The sequence below is a fragment of the Ambystoma mexicanum genome, chromosome 10 (genome assembly GCF_040938575.1).
Source record: "Ambystoma mexicanum isolate Mex_15411 chromosome 10, UKY_AmexF1_1, whole genome shotgun sequence".
NCBI lineage: Eukaryota > Metazoa > Chordata > Amphibia > Caudata > Ambystomatidae > Ambystoma > Ambystoma mexicanum.
The window spans coordinates 1,492,575,114-1,492,595,294 of record NC_090932.1 but is presented as its reverse complement, the minus strand read 5'-3'; the positions used below and the strand labels follow the sequence as shown (position 1 = coordinate 1,492,595,294).

The 20,181-nt window shown below is 45.5% G+C and overlaps 1 protein-coding gene across 3 annotated transcripts in view; it reads left to right on the top strand.

Moving 5' to 3' along the window:
- The window catches only part of ZCCHC8 (zinc finger CCHC-type containing 8), a 723,649-nt gene that overhangs the window by 23,637 nt on the left and 679,831 nt on the right, over nucleotides 1–20,181 (top strand). For 2 of the 3 annotated variants that reach the window (XM_069619621.1, XM_069619619.1), the window contains exon 2: nucleotides 18,486–18,528. In XM_069619621.1, coding sequence (XP_069475722.1) covers nucleotides 18,486–18,528 — 43 coding nt within the window. The remainder of the gene's footprint in view (nucleotides 1–18,485; nucleotides 18,529–20,181) is intronic. The other variant, XM_069619620.1, reaches the window with a different exon arrangement.

Here is a 20,181-nt window from a genome sequence, read left to right as displayed (position 1 = left end):
TAAGGATTTCTTTTGGCAAAATATTTCCAAATATTGAGGAAATGTAGTTTACGTAATTCTCATTTCCTTTCGAATCCGTTTCTTCGTGTCTGCTGTGACTGGTGTTTTGTCATCACTTGATTTATGAATCGTATTCTCCATTTTCCTCACTTGCATATTGATCCTTTGTACAACTGTGGCATTTTGGATTGGCTTTTCAAATAATTATTTTTGTTGATTCTTCCAAATGGAGACCATTGGTACTTGCAATTACACCAGTCGGGCACATCAGTACAGAATCTGTAAAACAAACCAAAAACAGGCATATCAGCGTTGCCAGTTCTCTTAAGTAACACTTTTCAGCAGGACAATATTTCAATTGTTTCTGGCCAGGTTCCATAACTAGAACTTCTTGGTCTCTGCCTTCAGCAATTATATCTGCGGGTACAGTTGGGCCACTAGGCTTCTCTACCCACACTTTTGCGCCTGGTACCATGTGGTCTGATGAGCCAAAACCATGGTGTCCCCGAATAGTTTATACACAAGTGGTCTCTCCCTTTTTAATCATAGACAGTTTGATAGGATAGCCCAATTGATTGTCATACCTATCTCCTACATGGATAGGCACCATCTGATCTCCACTGTTCATCAAAATAACTTCAATCTCTCTTTGATAGTCAGCATCTATCGCTCCTCCCAACACTTGAATTACTTTCAGTGCTAATCCAGATCTAGGGGCAATTAATCCCATTTGCTCTGCCACAGTTCCTTTCCCCACAATTCCTTTTGAATGTATTTTCCATGCATTCTGTTGCCTTGACGGCAGCCACATAGCTAGCCCATTGGCCATTGAACATGAATCTGTATACAAATGACATTGACCAGGTGTCTCTTGTTTCAAACCTTAATAGACTGCATAGAGTCCTGTAAACCGACTGCTCTTTTTTTGTTTTGGGATTATGACTCTACTTTCCAGTAGCGCTCATACATAGCGAGCAGAGCCATATGTAAACCAAGCATGTTCTGTCTGCTCCACTGTCAGATCTTCATAAGGTTCTCCCCATTTCACTGGAGATTTCCTGTCACTTCCTGTGGTATGTAATCTACAGGTGGTATATTCGCCACTTGCTCATGTAATTTTGCCACTCCATCCTTTCCTGATTTGGCTCTCTTGAATGCACCATTTCCATTTGATTATACTAGCCTCAGTCAATTGTTCACTATCAATAAGAGCCAAGTAAAGTGCCAACAATTGCTTCTCAAGGAGAGTGCTTAACACCTGCCTCGGTTAATTTGCGGCTCCAAAATCCCAAGGGCCTCGGCTAGTGTCTTGCTTCTGCTTCAAACTTTAGTTAGAGTTAAATGTCTCTGTACAGGAAAATTATGCTACTTCTCATGGCTTCACATGCCACAAAAGAGCACATGTTGCACAGTGTCCTTTGCCAATTCAAAGGCTCTTTGCTGCCCTTCTCCCCATTCAAATTCCTATTTCTTTTGTGTCGCTTTGTAGAGTGGGGCCAAGATTTGCCCTTAATGTGTGGCATCTGCTGTCTCCAAAACCCAAACAGCCCCATGAGCGATTGAGCTTGCTTCTTGTTCATTGGAGTAGCATTTTCTTTTGCTAGGTTTTTTACACTCGATGGCCATTATGCCATTGAATTCCCAAAAATATCACTGTCTCAGCTGCCCCTTGAATCTTGTTAGGATTAATTTCCTAGTCTTCCTTTTTCAATCCCTCACTGATTGCTTCCAATTGATTTTGCACACTGAGCTCATCCTTCCCTGAATCAAAATGTCATCAATGTAGTGTGAGTTGGATTTCAGTCTTACATGGTATCTTGTCTAAGTGTTCTACCAGCAGCCAGTGATGGAGAGTGGGACTATGCAAGTACCCCATTGTGAAGGTGTACTGACACCTACCTCAAGAGTGACAACTTCTCCTGGCACTCTTGGGCAATTGGCACTGTGAAAAATGCATTTGCCAAAGCACAGCGTACCAGGTACCCTCAAACGTCTGGATATTGTCAATCAAGTTAACAGTATCTGGCACTGCAGTAGTTAAAGGCAGAGTAGTTTATTTAACTCTATAGTCCACAGTCCTTCACCAGCTCCCATCACCCTTTTTAGAGGCCAGATGGGGTTGTTCCAAGCAGTAGAGACTTGGCTTAACACACCTGCCTCCACATACTCTTTGATGCTGCCTGAAATTTCCTTGTGCCCCCTGGGAATGTGGTATTGTTTCATTAACGCACGCTTCGTTGCCAATAGCATGTGCACCGGAGGGATCTTCAATTTGCCTACAATCACTGGTGTACAAATCGGTGAATTTACTCCAAATTGATAGGTCTTACCTCCTAACCCCAAAGTAAACCCTTCACTCAATGAGGCCTCCGCCCAAGTGTCAATCAAAGCTCTCACCTCTTGTATGTTTCCAGGCTTCCAAAAGATCTTTACATCAACATGAGGGTGTCTGTAAATTTTTCATGCGAGTTGACACCAGTGGGACTTGGCCGTAATTCTGTTCAGACTTTGAGTCCGTGTACACAGACTCAGTCCTAAACATTGCACTCACTGCCTTTCTCAACTCTGCTTATGTTGGCTGCTACTGGGAAGGAGTTCCCATAGAACTTTCTCCCTGTTCCTCGGGATGCGCAGAAGGGGAAGTGTCGCCTTCTGCTTAGACTGCCTTCTGCTTAGACCGCCTGTCTCTTGACTTGGTTATAGTTCTCTTTCCCAGCAAGCCCTCTCTTCTTGTACAACGCATACATTTCCCTGGTATCAATACCATTGATTTCTCCTCGTGGCACACCATCTTTCAATAGTGCTAAAACCTGCCCTTTCTAGACACAAGGGCATCTCTACCAGCTTGTCCCCTACACTCTGTTCTTTTCTCACCGTGCCTCTCACACGAGGTTTGTATTAATTTGAGCCCCATTCCCCTAGATCTGTCAATTGCCGTATGGTATCCACCACTTAATCAGTGGGTTTGCCAGTCCTCCCTACTAGCAAAGTCATGATGACACTCTTGTATGCTGTAGGGGCAGTTCTGATAACCATATTTCTGGCTGACACCGATAGTGGCACTACACCCATGTGTACCAGCTAATGGACATGGATTGCCTCCATGTTCCCAAATCTTTTGAATTGCCTCTTTCAAAGTATACCATCCCTCTCCTCAGATGGACAATCGGTGATAATCTGGTCCTTTATATTACTTCCCTGAGCTGCAAGGTGTAATAAAGACGCCTATGAGGCTTGCCCATCGGCTTCAGACCCTGGTCCAGCTCGCAACACTTGTGAACATTATCATTTTATGAAGGTAGGACGTGCAGTGAGTCAATAGAAACCACTAACAAACCTGCCCCCGTCATAACTCGGCATCAAAGCCAATAAGGCTCACCTGACCCTTTGTCTTAATCTATTGATTATTTCACCCACTTCTTGAGTGAAATCCTCAAGTGGAGTTAAATCAACTATGCCCCTGGCTGGATTATGTGGATGAGGCCCGGCTCTGTTGCTAGTAGCCGGATTCAGTCACCTTTTCCCCATCTTCTTTAACTGTAGGTTCTAGCTTTGTATCCGTGTCAGAAAATGTACTACTCAAAGAAGAATGGCATTTATTTGCATCCCAACAATTCAAGTCCCAGTTTATGATCAGCATTTGAAATGACAGTTGCTACCTTGCGTTTATCTATTCTACCTCTGAGATGTTATGTGAATTTGTTGGTTATTTATAACGTGCTTAATACCCAGAGGTTTCTGGGATCGAACATGTGCTGCTCCGTGCCGTCTTGCTTCTAAGGCGAGCATGTTGCCCCTGAGCTATCCTCCCAAGACACTGCACTTTCTATAATGGAATTGGGGCCACTCTAATTGCCGCTTTTCCCACAATTTGAAAATTACAAGCCTTGTCACTCCAAATGTCTAACTGCAACTGCTGCATTAAAGAAGCTTGCCTTTCTTTTGCCAATTCTCTTTCTAAGCACTTTACCAAGTGCACAGTCCTCTGATGTACCTTACGATAAGTTTCAAGTACAATCCAACCTTTTCTGCACACAGCAGCAGACTCTCTCCCTTTTAATCACGAGGACGTTTTGCAAACAAGCAATCGCATCATCAGGCTGTGCGTTAGCCACACATTCTCCCCATTGCTCACCCAAACCTGAGCTACATGTGAATTCTGCAGCTAAAGCATCATACATGGCAGAATTCCAACGAAGAATGAGTAATTCGCAAAAGACCCTGATAGCAGGACAAGTTTTATCTCTTTTCCTTAATAAGGAATGCATATTGCCACAAAACTAAGCACTAATTCAAGTACAGCGAATAAATCACTGCGGTAACTTTAAAAAGTCAATTAACAGTCGCACACACAGCAAAGGCTCACTTTCAAACCAAAGCCAAGAGGAGAAAGAAACATTTAAAACATTGTAACCAAAGTACATGAAAATGAATTCTTGCGCTCCAAAGCACAAAAACTACAGATTAGTCGGCCAAGTAATTACCAGCACAAGGCCACTGATCATGACTCCAATCGTTTTGCCTTGCTGTTTTCTCAGTAATTTAAATATCTCTTAACTTGAGGGGTTCCCCTCTGCACTTTAAAACTGGCTGGAAGGCAATGTGCTTTGTCTTGGAACGCAAAGAATTAATTCACACTTCATGTAAAGTTTGAAATGGACCTATCTGGTCTCTTTTTATTATCGCAATTAAAGATGATCACAGTAAGACAGAAATACATCACCATTAGCATTTGTCTAACGACACCATTAGCATTTCTCTAACTTTCTTCATCTCCTGCAAGCCTTCACTGGGAATCACTAGGGCGGGAGAGACAATCCTTCGCCAACGGGAACAGGCTTACGAAAACACGTCAGCCCAGCCAGAGTTCAAAGTCGGAAGTCAAGAAGTGACATGATTTGCTCTTTACCTGTCTCTGTGATGTCTTTTCCTCCAAATATAATAATATTTTTCCAGAGATGTTCACCGTCGGTAGAATCCCACTGGACTCCAATGAGTTTGTAAATAATCTCTGGATTCTCATGTGAAGCCGACAGACTTTTCTCTTGGCTGCTGAAAGAATGCAACACAAGCTTCATCTGAACACATAAACATGCTGTCGTTCCATCGCTGTAGCAAACGTACATTGTGCTCAGAGAAATGGTCCTCTTTAAGCTTTAAGTCAAATGTTCGTGTGTTCACAGAATGCATTTCACTTGGACTCCATCTTGAAGTGAAAGGTTGCCTTATTACACCATGTAATGATTACTATACTTGCAAGGTTCTAGTGCAATGTACTTTCTATTCCTTAGGGTTTATCATCTCAACTGCCCTACTGGAGGTTTGCAATTCTATTGTTCAGCCTCCTTATCGTCACTTACATGTCTGTTACTATGTAAGCAAGAGATCATCCTGACCGAGTCCCATCATGTTCTCGCCAGATCCTGCATTGCTTATGGACAGAACGGGTACAGATAGTGTGTGCAATGGACCAGAGATGAAAATGTGATACTTCTCTTGAATCCATATCTGACTGGTTTAAGATGTTTGGAAAACTCCTTAAGTATATAGTACTGTCTTTATTCACCTATAGATAAGATTACACACATGTGCTTAATCTCTCATATTGTACATTATATCAAAGTTCCCAGGAACACATTCATCTCCTCATCCATATTGTGTCCCTTTGGAATTTTAGTATCCAAGTCCACAATGTACTTTGATTCTTTGTGACACAATGTTCTTCCTCCATATCCTTCTCTGGGATGCATGTCTACGTTGCACTTTGTCAATTACAAAATATCTGAACAATTTCAGTTCTCCTTTTATGAACTTCATTAAAATGTTTAACTAGTGTGTATGCTGGATCCTTGTTAGTTATTGCATGCACATTGTGCTACATGTTTCGTGCTACCCACATAACGTTTTCACAACTGCACTTAATTCCGTACATTTCAATTGTACTTTGTTTATGAATTTTCTTTTGGTGCATGCGCTGGTGGATGCATTCTTTGGTGTTACTCCAAACCTGCATGACTTGCACTTCGGTTGAAGAAAGTTTGGACCTAATCGATGATGGGTTTTCCAAATGTTATCTGGGCTCTGTCCCCAATACGTGAACTAATGTCATGGTCTGTCCTTAAGTCTTCCATTGTTTTTGTCCAGGATATCCCTAGGATATTCTTAATCATCTTCTCCGCTTGATTGTAGATGGTGGTAAATCTCGGTTCTCTATCTTTTTGCGCATTTTGACTAGTAAGTCATCCGTTTCGCATAGGCACGATTGATAAGCCCCTGTGAATATTGCAATGTAGTACTATTCATATTACCCCTACAACACTCGCCTTGTTAAATACTTTTATTCTGTCATTTTAAAAATTGAATTTGGCTTGGGCAAAAGGGCTCTGCTCATCTTAACTGTCATCCTGTGGGACACCAATCCCAATTCTAGACGAGTCATGGATATAGCGTACCATTTTGGTAAAATTCAATACAGTTTTCCAGTGTTGAAACTCATTAGTTTTAATACATTTGGGAGGGGTTTCTAGTGGGATTTTACAGTGTCCAGTCATAGGATCGAATGCCCTTTTTTTTCTAAACCAAAAGGACATAAAAAAAAAATTTCGAATGGTTTTTTATTTATATATTTTTTTAGTTTAGTCTGCATAAAATTATTTTTAAAAAGAAAACGGGGGGGGGGGTTTGGGAGGGTTGGTGGGAACGCATTCGAAACTTCTTTTTTTCTGGCACTTTTGGTGTCTCAAAGGCATTCGATCCTTTGTATTTCGAACAAACACCTACAACTGGATTCTACCTCTTTGTTGTGCACAAAATTGTATTACTAAATAACTAAATGTGGTTTGGTCCCATGACAATGGCAGAATGGTTATGGGTATTGGCCAAAGAAACCACGAGTATTTTGACCAATTGACCTGGACTGCAGAGCTGAGCCCAATAAATTATGTAGTTTTCAGGTCCTTGAAGAAGAGGAGCAGATTATCCATCTAAAATGCAACAGCCTGCTCTATCCTGGCCAGCTATATTTACCACATTTTTTAGTTTAGGCTATTAGGTGTTGCTTGCGACACACATGGCGATATTGAGTACAGAAAGGGTGGAATGGCAAATGAGGGGGGGACTTTGGTTCTAGGTGTTTGGTTATGTGCCTGAGATGGCCATGCTAATCCCTATAACGATTCCTACCACTACCTGCCCAAATCACCTCTTCGTAGGAACGCTTGAGATCGCTTGGCATCGGGCTTTGCATTTAAAGAAGCCTTTCGAGAGTTAATCACTTAATTGGAGTTGTAAACGTGCTGCTGATGGAATAAAAATGTCTTAGCAGGCCTTCCTTCAGCACTCGATTTATACTGCGGGTCCTTCACTGAAGTCTTGTTAAAAACAAGCATTAACAAAGCCAAAATCTTTGGCTTGTGTATTCGCTCTAAGCTTTTGCCAGGCACTGCTCCTGGATGCCCAGGTACTCGCTCCATTTTTGACCTTCTACCAGCAAGTTACTTTCTGTTGGCTTTGCCAATGCTTGTTTAAATGGGACCTTAGCCCATTAGTCAATGGTTCATCACAAGTGCGAAGGGCAAGGGAGACTGGATACAACCCTACCATGTTCCTCTCAATTACCTAGCTAACAGATCTGTAGTGACCCTATTTAATTCTAGCCATTGGCGTGAATACAATAATGTAATCGGCTTATGAACATGGACACAAAATGTGTTGCTTACATAGTGTGGAACAGGGCCCAACCTATGGAATAGAAACCCTGCTTTGTGATTTAATGAAGCTTTGGCATATTCACCTTAGGTATCGTCGAGGATCTGATGACCTGGGCTCCTCTTGGCCATAGTACCAGGACCCTGTATGAAGCTTGATTGCTGTGAGCCAGCCCTGCCACATAGGGTCCAATTATTGCAGCCAGAACCTTACAAAGAATGTTTGAGTCTGTGTTCACTTGATGGTGTCTGTGTCGAACTCATGGTGGCAAGTGAGCACTGTTCAAGGGTGTTTATTAAACTGGGCCTTTTTTTCCAACCTGCATACAAGATGGGAGAAAGCGTCGACCATCAAATGAAAATAAGGCAGTCCTAGTGGCGTCTTGTGGAAAAATAAAAAAAGAAAAGGGGCCTATACTAATTGCCAAACCTTACAACTAATACAAAAAGGATGTGGGATGGCTTTCAAGAATGGTGTTCCCAAATATGTCAGGATGCAGTAGCTTGGGGTCTCCCTTCCCCACGTTTTGATCACAAGATAAGGTGGGATCGTGGAGCGCAGCAGTCTCGAGCTTCCCCAGCACGAGACGACAGTTCCACTCCTATCGGGGTCGTCGATGACCAAGTCTCGTTTCTCTTGAAGTCTCTTGCCTTCGAGGGCCTGGCGTTCAAATCACAAAAAGTTTTTTTCCCAGTTTTACTTAGCGTGAGGATTCGTCACCCCTCTGTCCCCCACTTCTGGGCGCCGACCCCTCTTTACTTTCAGCCTCCCTCAACTGGGTTTCATTATGGCTTTTCCTTTTTAGTCACAAATCTTAATGTCTTTTTAAACCGTTCCAGTGGACATCCCTCAGCCGGGTTCACTTTTGTCAAGTGCTTCTTGGGACTTTAGACTTTGCCCCCTCCTCGTCAGCATCCCTCTTCTGGGTTCACGCTTGCCAACTCCTCATTCACATTTGCTTTCAAAGTTTGCGGGATTCACTTCCCTTACTTTCTCTACAGTTCTTAGATCAACGGCTTTCAACTGTACTGGGATTTTGCTTGACCTTCTGTATGACCACTTTGACCTATCTTGGCAGTTCTCCTACGGCCTTCTGGTATATGTAGTTTCACTCAGACGGTTCAACCAGAGTTTCTCGGAGCAGCATCCACGTGGTACCGGCCCCCTTCTGCAGCTGGTCTCACCTTTACAATTTTTACAGTTCTTTGAACTTCTTTCACTTTGTGACTTTCATTCACCACAGCCCGGTTCTTATTGGGATTCCCTTCGACTCACCGGCTGTGAAGACTGCTTGGCTTTCCTATTAACTGGAGTCAAGGCTGGTACCATGGAAGCAGGAGTCTCCCTCGCTCCGGCTTATCAGCGGCGACACGCTCTGTGTACCGTTTCTGCTGCAGGACACTTGGGCTATTCTTGGTACTACGATTCATTCTGTGTAGGTTTTGCAGGGTTTTGTTGAGAAGGGCATGGTTCTCTCCTCATTGGCCTCGCAATCTTTGCCACCTTTCTCCTCCTCTTGAACTGCCCGGTCTGGATAGCTTTCTCGTCGTGCGGTCCGCCTTGCTCGTACTGTGCTCTGTTGCTCCAGCGTTTATCCCTGTGGGGAAGGGAAAAGGCCGTCTGGTGTGTGTGTGAGATTCTCGTCAATTGCCTGACCCTTGTATTGGGACATGTCAGGAATGTCCTACGGAAGAAGATGGAGGGGGCGGGGGGAGATGTTGAAGGAAGGGAATACTGCGTCTCACCCTTTGTCTCGCACTCCCCAGGAGCCCCCATCCAGATGATTCTCCCTCTCTGCTCTGGTCCATCCACAGGAACTGGATCCAATAGCGATGGCCATGTCCTGGCCACCTGCATGACAGATCCCCGGGGACTAGCTAGGGAGACGCCTTCAGGTTTCTCACATCTGTAAGCTAAACTCGGAGTGTGTGGCAGTGTGTTACGGTCCTCACTGCTAGGCTTTTCTCCATACCTATTGCTGAAGGCAGAGCCTTGCTACATTTAACCTGCCTGGACCGGAGCTGTGGCGGAGTTTGTGGCAGAGTGTTAAAGTGCAGTGTGGAGTGGGACGGAGGCGGAGAAGTAAACTCTAAGCTTCTAAGCTTGCTGAAATCATTTTGGAGCCATGTCAAGTTTGGGCCCTCATAGCCGCCAGCCTCTTAAGCTTTTGGATGATGCTTTAACATCGCAGCTAAACTCCCAGGTAAACTCTGCCCCCTCACCCCAAACCTTCAGGTTCTTTTAAGTGAAAATGACATGGAGGCGGTGGCTAACATCTGTCTCAGATCTACATTCAGTGCTCCTCCCTGCTGTGGATCGTGTGGGGCCTAATGAGAAGTATCTTAAGTGATACCATGATGGCAAACCCGTTCAACGAGAAGCGTGAAAGGTCTGACGACCCGGGAACGATTTTAACCACCGGCCTTGATAATGTTGTTTAATCTGTGTTGGAATATGGTGATGTGTGGGGAATGATTTGTTGACATGAGGATGTGTTTTGTGAAATGATCCACATGTCATTTGTGGCGACTTAAATATCAAATGCTTAGATGATTTGGGGGTACCTATGAGCGGCCTGGCCCTCTCGAAGCGGGCGTGCCAATGGATGAGTGATCTTGGTGAGACAGTTTTTTTTAATTGTATTTTTTTATGCTAAACATTCAGAGAAATGGAGATGTTCCGGGGCAATCTACATGGGTGAACACAAAGCCCACTTGGACTATTGGTTCATCTCTCGAAACATCTGACCGCCCGGATTGCGTCACTTGGGGTGATCAATAAGAGTTGTGGTGATCATAAACCTCTGGAAGTAAGATAGATGGTGAGGATAGCTGTGCAGCCGGACACCACAGAGGGCCTCATTCAAGCTTCCCAGGGGAGAAACCCAGGTGAAGGTTAAACCTAGAGATGTCCCAGGGAATATTGAAAATTTCACCCAACATCTTGAAATGGCAAAGGATGGGTTTGAATATGCCTTGCCTTTGACTAAGTGTGAGCAAATGAAATCAAGTCATGATACAGTGGACTTAAAATACATTCAATCTGGAGGTGGTGGCAGCAAAGAGAGCTGGGCAGATTTGAGGAAATCGAAAAAGGTGGGTGGGGAAGACAGTAGAAATGGCTAAAGGCTTTGAGAGCCCTCTTAGATCAATTTGATGCTGAAACCATTTTGAAGATTGTATGTTAAGACCACTCGCAACTTGTGGGAACTGCTGAACAATAATGGTAAGGTCCAAGAGGCAGTGACCACCAATTCAGTGGCCGAATCTGCATGGATTTGTCATTCCTCAGTCTTGTTTGGCCAGGTGGCATCTGGGAAGGGTTGGACATTTGGTGGGTTCTGATGAATGGTTGATAACTTGGTACAACGAGGATATTGTATACAAGAAGCTAAATTCCTCCATGGCTCCTGGCCCAGACGGGTTTACTAACCAGATGCTGAAAGAAACCCCTGAACATTGGGTGGATTTCGCTGATCTATTGTTTAGGCAAATGGTGAAGGCGAAAGCAGTCCCAGAATCCTAGAATGTCAGCACTGATTGTCCCGATTTTCAAGAAGGGCTATGGGGAGGATCTGTGTAATTATCGCCCTCCTCGATATCCTGGGGAAGATCTTTGCGTCACTACTTCTGGGGAAACTGAAAATATGGGCTGTGGAAAATGGGCGAATGGGCCTGTGTCAGACTGGCTTTGTGAAGGGAGTTGTTAAAATCAATGGGAAAGAAAATGCAGGTATAGAGGGCTTTCATAGACCGAGTTTTGTGGGATAAATGAAAGCACTGGAAATGCCCACAGCATCTGATGGAAAGATCCCAAAATACTGTGGATCCTATACGCTTCAACACTGTAGATAAAAAAAAAAAAAAAAAAATTAAAAAAAAGCCACTCTACCGAATCAAATGCTTTTTCAGCCTCCAACAATGCTGCTACCAAGGGAATGTCCCGGTCTGATGCCAACGTTAACCCAAAAATACGCCTTGAGCCATATGATGTGGATCTGCCCTGTATGAAACCAGATTGGTCAGACTTGATGCAACTACACATTAAACGTTCCAATCTAGCGGCCAAAATCTTGGCCATATTATCCAGATTGATTAGAGAGGCCAATGTGATGTATATCTATCGAAAAACACAGCAGAGGAAAAGAAACCGCACTCCAGACATGAGGTACTGCTGGCACCAAAAAAAAAAGACACGCTCGAATCAGTGTAAAGAAACGAGTTTTAATGATGGTAGGAAAAAAGGCAACACACACAGCAAACAAAGCGGGATGCCAAGGATGGGTCTTGAACGATGTGTTTTGCACTTCCCTGAGTGCTTGGCCACGTTGGGGAACCAGAGTGAAAAACACAATACATATTGCACAGTTGTCCCTCTTCCATTTTATATATCTGCACACTACCCCCCCTCGCCGGCTTTAATTATATGGTGTCCCAGCCTCTCGCACCGCACCAGGAAGTCCTTCAGAGCCTGCAAATGAGGGGACAAGGATAGTCGCATAAGCTTTATACAATTTCAGTGGTAAGGACATCTGGCCCCAGGGCCCTTCCAGCTGTGACTGACTTAGTTGCTCAGTGCACCTCCTCCTAAATAATGGGACTATTTAGCAGCTCTCTCTCTCCTCCATGCCGAACCAATACAGCTCAGTCTGATCCAGGAGCCGGTCTAGTTCCGACTGCTGTGTGATGAATATGAGCTGACATTAAACTCCCAAATCGCCTGGCCAATACTGCACTACCCCGTTCTATCTTTTATAGCCATCGCATGTGTTCTGATGGACTCTGCCTCTGCTGCCCTGGCTAACAGCCTACACGGGCGTTGACCTTTCCCCATATTGCCACACGGCAAGTCACCTCTGCAGGAACTGGACTTCCCTACGTGCCGCTCTGCATCCTGAAACCTAGCTAACGCTTCCTGTACCTTCGCCCTCTGCGCCCTATCCACTCCCTGATCCATATCCATCTGTATCTGGTGACTTTTGGTCTCACAATCTGCTATTTCCCTCCTGAACGTATGCAGTATCCCCGTCTCTTTCGGAATACTCACCCCCCCATCCGCACAACACATTTGAATGCCTCCCACAGTACTGCCTTTGACTGGACAGTTATCTATAAAGAAGTTTGTGACCAGATCTACAATTGCTTTGCGAAACGTACTCTGACCCTCGTTCTTGAAGTCCCACACGGGTCTGCTAGACCGCTTCCCCGGGAAATCCATTCTCATCGGTGGTGCATGATCTGACAATGTCCAGGCCAATATCTCACTTTCAACTACTACCCCTGACCCCCTTTGGTGTCATTAGAAATTAAGAAGTAATCCATCCAGGAGGCTAATTGGAGCTCTGTAGACATAAAGATATACATCTGGTGACCTTGTCTTACCCTCCAAACGTCCCTCAGCTCCCAGGTCATGCACATCCCCTGTGTAAGTAATCTATGCACCTCCTGTTTCCTATCCAACCTCTGGTCCAGCACCTCATTAAAGTCTCTAGCCCATATTGTAAGACCAGGTAAGTCTGGATAAAAACCCACTCCAGAGAGTCGGAATTTGGCCCATAGTAATTAATGAGTGACCAACTGCCCCTGCAATACCCCTGTGACAAGTAGTGCCCTTCCCCCGGTTTTCTTCATTTCAACAAGACAGAATCACACGGTCTATGATAAGTAAGCACACCCCCCTTCAAAAACTAGAGTAAGATGAAAAATATCTGTGGCACCCCCATGCTTTACCTATCTGGGACTCCCTTGCAGGAGAGAGAGGACTCTTGCAAGGTGGCAATGTCCACGTTATGTCGTTTCAGATATAACTCTACGAGTTTTCGACTGGCAATTTCAAACCTCGTACATTGCAAGTCAAAAATCGTGTTACTTTTAATCATTGGGGTATACATGCATACATTGCCTTCCACAATGTTCTACTGGTCGTGACGTGGATACAAGCATGTCGAAGTTCCTGTGTAACCAGGCAGGCGAACTGCTAAACATAACCTTCCCACCCAACAACCCTGCTGAACCCCACTCCGCCAGTTATCCGTTCAACAACCCTCATTTGCAAACATATGACAAACCCTACCAAGCCCAACCATCCCATTGCCCTGTATTGCCATGTGGCTGCCTTCACCACCTCTAATTCAGACATTATCCATCCGTGTCCCATAGTCTGCCTGATGAGTCATTGCCCCTCTGTGGAGAGGACCCCTGTTCACCACTGCACTCCACTTGTCTGGGAGCCTGCGGTAAGGATTCCAGGAAACTATTGGATTCCTCCAGAGAATGAAATAAATGGTTCACGCCCATTGTGTTCTACCCTAAGCTTTGCAGGGAACATCATGGCATGTTTTGGGTCCCTGTCCCTGAACCTCTTCTTAACATCAATATATGTCCTCTGATGCCAGCACTTTGTTAGATAAGTCTGGGAAAACCTTTGTTGTATCCTTTGTCAGGGCTGCTTTTCCCTTGCTTTACGGAGTGCCCAGTCTCTGTCCCAATAACTTTGCTATGATTGGACGGGCCTGAGCGCCAGGAACCACTTGCCCCCACTAGAAATCTGATGCACACATTCCACAATAAAGACTGAAGAGCATCCCTTGGAGCCTAACGACTACTGTATGATGGATTCCACGAGAATCTCCATTGACTTCTAATTAGCCGCGTCGGGGGTGCCAACTATTCTCAGATTTTCTCCTTGATCTGGATTCCAAATCCTCTTGCTTATCAGCCAGTTCCTTGAGCACCCTCTTAACAAGTGTTGGCTCCTGCACCGCCGTGGACTCATCCTCCGCTGCATACAATCTAGTCTCCGCTCTGTCCAGCCAGACCTGCATGTGATCCACTTTACAAGTTAAAGTATCAATTTTCCTGTCGACCGACTGAATCCCCTATTTGTATCTGCATAAACTTTTCACAAATTCATAATTCCATAGTTTTTGTTTTCTTATTGTGGGAGGGGGTGTAAAACTGGAGCGTGGGTAGGTTATTTTCCCTTTCAGGCATGGTGGCCAGTAGTGTAGGCCTGTTTATCACAGCCCTTGGAATATATTTTATTCCTGCTGTCGTTTCCATTCTGTCGTGCCCCGGCCTCCACCCAGACTCCAAATTGGGCAACCCTTTGGGTCTTCCGCCCACCCAAGGTTCCACTACAAGTTAACAAGGTCTCTCGGGCTGTTCAGAGCATCTGACTACACGTAAAGGACTGTCGCTGGAGTATTAACTTTTACTGGGATTCATGAGACACAAGACTCCCTGTGTACTGCACACACGACCTAGTCCTGCATTTTCCACCACACATGTATATAGAGCATACTCGCCTTCTCCACTTCCCCTCTATGAATTGCAGACTGAAACTTCACAGGAACGATAGGTCACTGTCCCTCCTGTATTGACAATCCTTTTGGCCAAGGAAATATCAGATGTCAGTGTAAATTGCCACCTCAGGCTGCTCCTTCGAGGGCCACAACAGTTATGGCATAGGTATCCCGTCCAAAGCCTTGGCAGAGATAGCTACCAGGTTGCCCTAGGCATGCAACAGAGGGGCAATCGAGACAGTTTCCTAATATAATCGTACATCAGGAACACACTGAAGTTTGCATTGAAGATCAGTGCCCTAAAATCAAAGCAGTGGCACTTCAGCATCCAAACATGACCCCCTGGCTACCCCTGTAGCGTGAAAGGGAGGCTGGCCAAGGCCCCCAGTCAGAGCGAAGGCGGGCACGAGCCTTCCCCATGGTGGCAGAACTCCAGCAAGTTTCTCCCTTCAAGGCTCCGGATGGTGCCCGCCGGGCTCCCCACCGAGTGGGTCAGCACCCCCCCATGCTAAAGCTGGGGCAGTCCCTCTATACACCAGCCTGCCGCCAGACTCTGCACAGGCGCCTCGCCGACTGTGCTGCCCATGCCATCCTCCGTGTCAGAGCCACACTGTTCTGTACTCCACTGCCTCCTCTCACCCACCGGCACCAGCAGCAATTGTCTGCTGTCCATCCACATTGTCACCGTGGTCCGCTGCCCATTCGCATTGTCACCGTTGCTCGCAGCAAGCCCAGCCCTACACTCCTGCAGCTGCTGTAGCCTGGTGTGTTCTCATGCTAAGGTGACGCAACAGCCCACCGTTCTATGGCCATGCTTCCCACTGCTGCAGTCACAGATTTCCGAATGGCTCGGGGCCGCCTTCACTTGCACGATTTTCCAAGTATGTCACCGCTGAGTTCATACGGCAGATTCGTAGAGTTTGAAGGTGGTTGTGTGCCGCGTTAACAGCATGGTTGCGGGATTTCTGTGAGAGCGGTCGAGAGCTCACAGACTTGCAGCTATTTTTGCTGGGCTCACAAGTGATTTCCCCCCCCCCCCCCCCCCCCGCTGTACCCACTAGTTAAACTGAACAGCAAATGAGGACTGTGTTCTTTGTCCTCTGACCCGTTTGGCAGTGGCCTGTGCGGTTCTGGTATGCTGAGAGCTGTTGTATGTCCAGAGGGAGATACCGGCGAGCGAGGAGGGCGAATCCAAGCCTGTAAGGTTGATCTAGGCCTTCGGGAGAATGCAGCGAGGCACGTCTTTGTAGTTTGAGACGAACAGCGGGACACCCGGGAAGCATCTTGTGAGTGGGATGGGAACTGACACAGTAAACCTGGAGAGATGGAAAGGTGGAGGTGGTGGCGTCACTTGTTGTGGGTGCACCATCTGGTCTGACAATGGTGCCAAGCCCTTCTACCATAGCCTACAGCAAAGCCGAGAACGCAAGTGTGTGGAGAGTACAGAAGTCTGTGGTGGTGTCATGACCTATTGTGGGTGCGTGCATGCAAGCGTCCAACAACCGCACCAAGACCACCAACAGTAATTGGCCGTGGAGAGAAGGCCACAGAAGTAACGTGAAAGAGGCTGAAACAGAGTGGAACTGCAACCCCTGGTAAAGCCATTGGAGTTCCCTGGGAGAAGGTAAGGGGAACAAGTACAAGACCGGTGGGGAGGAAGGGGTGGGGGGGCTGGGAAAACCTGAGCGTAAATTATGAAGAAGTAAACTAAGTAGTGAATCACTCAGTAGCACAATACCCAGGGCAGTTCCTTAAGAGTGTGGTGCTGCTTCCTTGTGCCAGTTGGGACAGGATAAAGCGCATAAAGGAACTGACTTGTTCTTTGAAGGAATTACAAGTTTTGCTGAAGTCTATAAAGGGCATTGGAGAACCAGCTAGGAGAAGGGCGGATGTTCTCCTAGCCTCACGAGGATAGTGTAGAACGGTTGTGGTTCTGAAAGCATGGAACTTTAATGGAACGTTCACTAGCGTCTTTGGGACACGTTAAATCCGAGAGAAGGGAGTCCTTCTCCCGTGTCATGATCAGCACCCAAACTGTATTTTTTTTTTGTATTGGATAGCGTAGGAGCTTTTGCATTGGGACGGTGCCCTCTGATTTGGGCGTTCAGACTTCCTCACGAGCACCCGAGTTTCTTTAGTTTAGGTAGCGAAACCCCATTAGAGTTGGTTTATTCTTTACTTTTTAATAAGTCTGTAGCAATCATTATCCTACCCCTTGGTCAGTTTATGCATTCCTTGTTGCCACAGTAAGGGATCTGCTTTTTTCCTCCAGGTATGCAGTCAGTGAAACAATCGCCCTCTATGCAACATTCAAATGGGGATATGTCAAATAGTGGCTGATCATCTCTCGGAAGGGCTCACATGCACAAAGGAAGGGAATCCAGTTTCCTAGACTGGGATCTGCATATGCCAGTGCAGACTGGATTTGGGCTGGCTTCAACCCCCAGTCCTGGGATACAGGCCCCAAGTATGGTCCCTTGCTTCCACGTTCAGTGATGGAGAGTAGTCATGTGAACCCCTCAGACCTTCTTGGCAAACAAAGAACCTGCATTTTGTGAATGGAAGAGGGTCCTAAAGGACACCAGCCAGGTAAAATGGGTTCCACAACGTGTGAGCCATATTTCACAAAGTAAAAGCTGCCTCCAGCCTAGCATTATGACATACCATCTCTGGGACACTGGGATACCACTGCCATACCATTTTGACACTCTTAAGAAGGTGCAGCACCAAAACGGAACCGCTCTGTCTAGCTTTGGATTAAGCCTGATTCAGGTGAAAATGCACTCCAAAAAACAGAAGAGCTAACGAAAGGTACAGGGGTTTTCCACATCAGGCAAAAGGTGGGATTTAACCGTTTTTATCCCTTCTTTGGTAAGCCTTGTATGGAAATTGGCCCTTGAGACGAAAGTATGCTCTTGATTCAAGTGCCTTAATGTTGCCAAGAGTACCATCTTTTCACAATCTGTTCATTTTTTTCATATTTGTGGGCAGGTAAGATTAACACGTAGAAATTTTGTTCAACAACGAATAGGCTATGCTCAATGTGCACACATTGGAAGCAATAATGTCTGTTTACTAACCTCTGAAGTTAACTGGGGAAAGGACTCGATTTACCCAACCAGTTCTATTTCTGTGGATTTCTGACTGGCGGAAGTCAGTCATTCAGCAGTTAGTGTTTCTCTTGTATTCCATGGTTGTTTCTAATTCTTTTTTACAACACCTTAAAATTGACATTTTAATACAAGCGGGTGTGGACTAGTGGCCAGATTGCTGATCTTGGATGAAGGAGACGTGCCTCAACTTGTAAAAAATAACTATTATTGCACCAGCATGTTCTGTACATGTACAGCTCCTCATGTTTGAGATCTCCTGGTGCAATACATGTCCTCTGTAAAGCAATGTGCTGGTTCTTGCAGCAAATATAATGTTGTATCCTGTTCCTACAAAAGTTGATACTCCTTAACAGACTATAAACATCAAGAACTGCGAAGGAAATTGAACATCCTGACTCGCCCAAGGTATGGTACAGCACCAGGAGATTTAATAACGTGGTGGCACTAGTGGAGGGGGTTGGGTGGAAGGAAGCGGGTCAGAATGGCCTATATGCGTAAACGTATACATTGTTGGGGATCTTGTACTCTAAGATGTGTGGGTGGATGTATGCAAATGTGTGTTTGTGAGATATATACATATATTCACACTGCAAATCAAATATCCCCTGTCCTTCAGTAGTTTGTGTGTTAAAGTTGTCCAGTTGAGAGTACTGGAGACTGAACTCCTCCACAATAAGTGGTGCATGGATTACCCTCCTAATCTCACCATCTGCAGACACATTTTGCTTGTCCCCTTCACAGCTCTTGATTCTGCCAAATCCTCCCACGATCTAAAACATGCTTTGTCATTCCCAGACTTTGCTCGATTTCCATAGTTGCCTCTCTTGAATCCCTAAGCTGACCTTTCCTGTGCCCGATTTACTCTTTTGCATCACAATCCAAAAACGTGGACATAACGCGTATTACTCTTCAGTGTCCATCACAGGCATCTTCTCTGCCTGCAGCAAAGAAGCCACTGTGCTCCCCATAATCTGAAATGCACTGCTCACCTTAACAATCCCCCCTACAGACCTGTCTTTCCTGCCCCATCAATTAGAAATCCTCAAATGTTGTCTTTATCTTGATTGGCAATTTTCTTGAACTGCTCACACTCTACCCTTCAATCAGGATTCCAGAGAAAATCTCCACTTAAACTACTCTCATGATGTCTCCAACTTTCTTTCTGCTTCACACAACTCTGCCTTCCCTCCATATGTATCTAATCTGACCTCTCTACAGCCTTTTTAAAAAGTTGAACCATACCTACCTGAAGACCCTCTCCGCCCCTTGCTTCATGTACACTGCACTCTCTCTGACCAATCCTTCTCCACCTCATGGGACTTTTAACACCTCTTACACTAATTTTGTGGAAATCCTACATTGATCTGAACCTCGGCCCTCTCCTCTTCAGTCTCTGCTCCGACCTGGACAAGTTCATCTCTACCTGTAGCTTTCACTTCACCTCTTTGCTGATGACACAGATCTTTGTCTCCTTTTCCCTCCGTCTCCCTTTGTACCTCTGAAAGCCTCAGAGCCATCCGCCATTGGTTGGCCCTATTTTGCCTTATGTGAATTTCCTCGAAGATGGGAGTACTTTCTCCTTGCCTCCAATGCTAACATCAGACTCCTCCTTTCCCTTCCTATTTCCCCTTTTGTTGACCAAAGACTTGTAACCTTGGTGTCCACTTTAACAGCAACCTACAACTTCAGAAATTAATAGCAGCAGCGGCCACTGTGGCCAGAGTTGGCATTCTCTCTATGGAAAATCCACCTCACCCACCACTTTGCCAAAATATAAATCCTCTTTACCCTTATGCCTCGCAACTTGATTGTTCGAGTCCACTTTGTAGTCTTCTTCCTACATCCCCGTTACTCCTTCTCTTCCTTAGACAAAGTTCTCAACTTGGCTGCTTCCACCCTGTGCACCCTACCAAGATCCTCCACGCCCTCAGCTGTACTTGCTTGTAGAATGCTGGATGGCTTTCTTACTCCTGAGTGTAACAATCTATTATCTTGCTGACTGTTCCTCTCCTTCTCAAACACTCCAATCCTACTGTCCACCTATTTTTGCAGCACCTG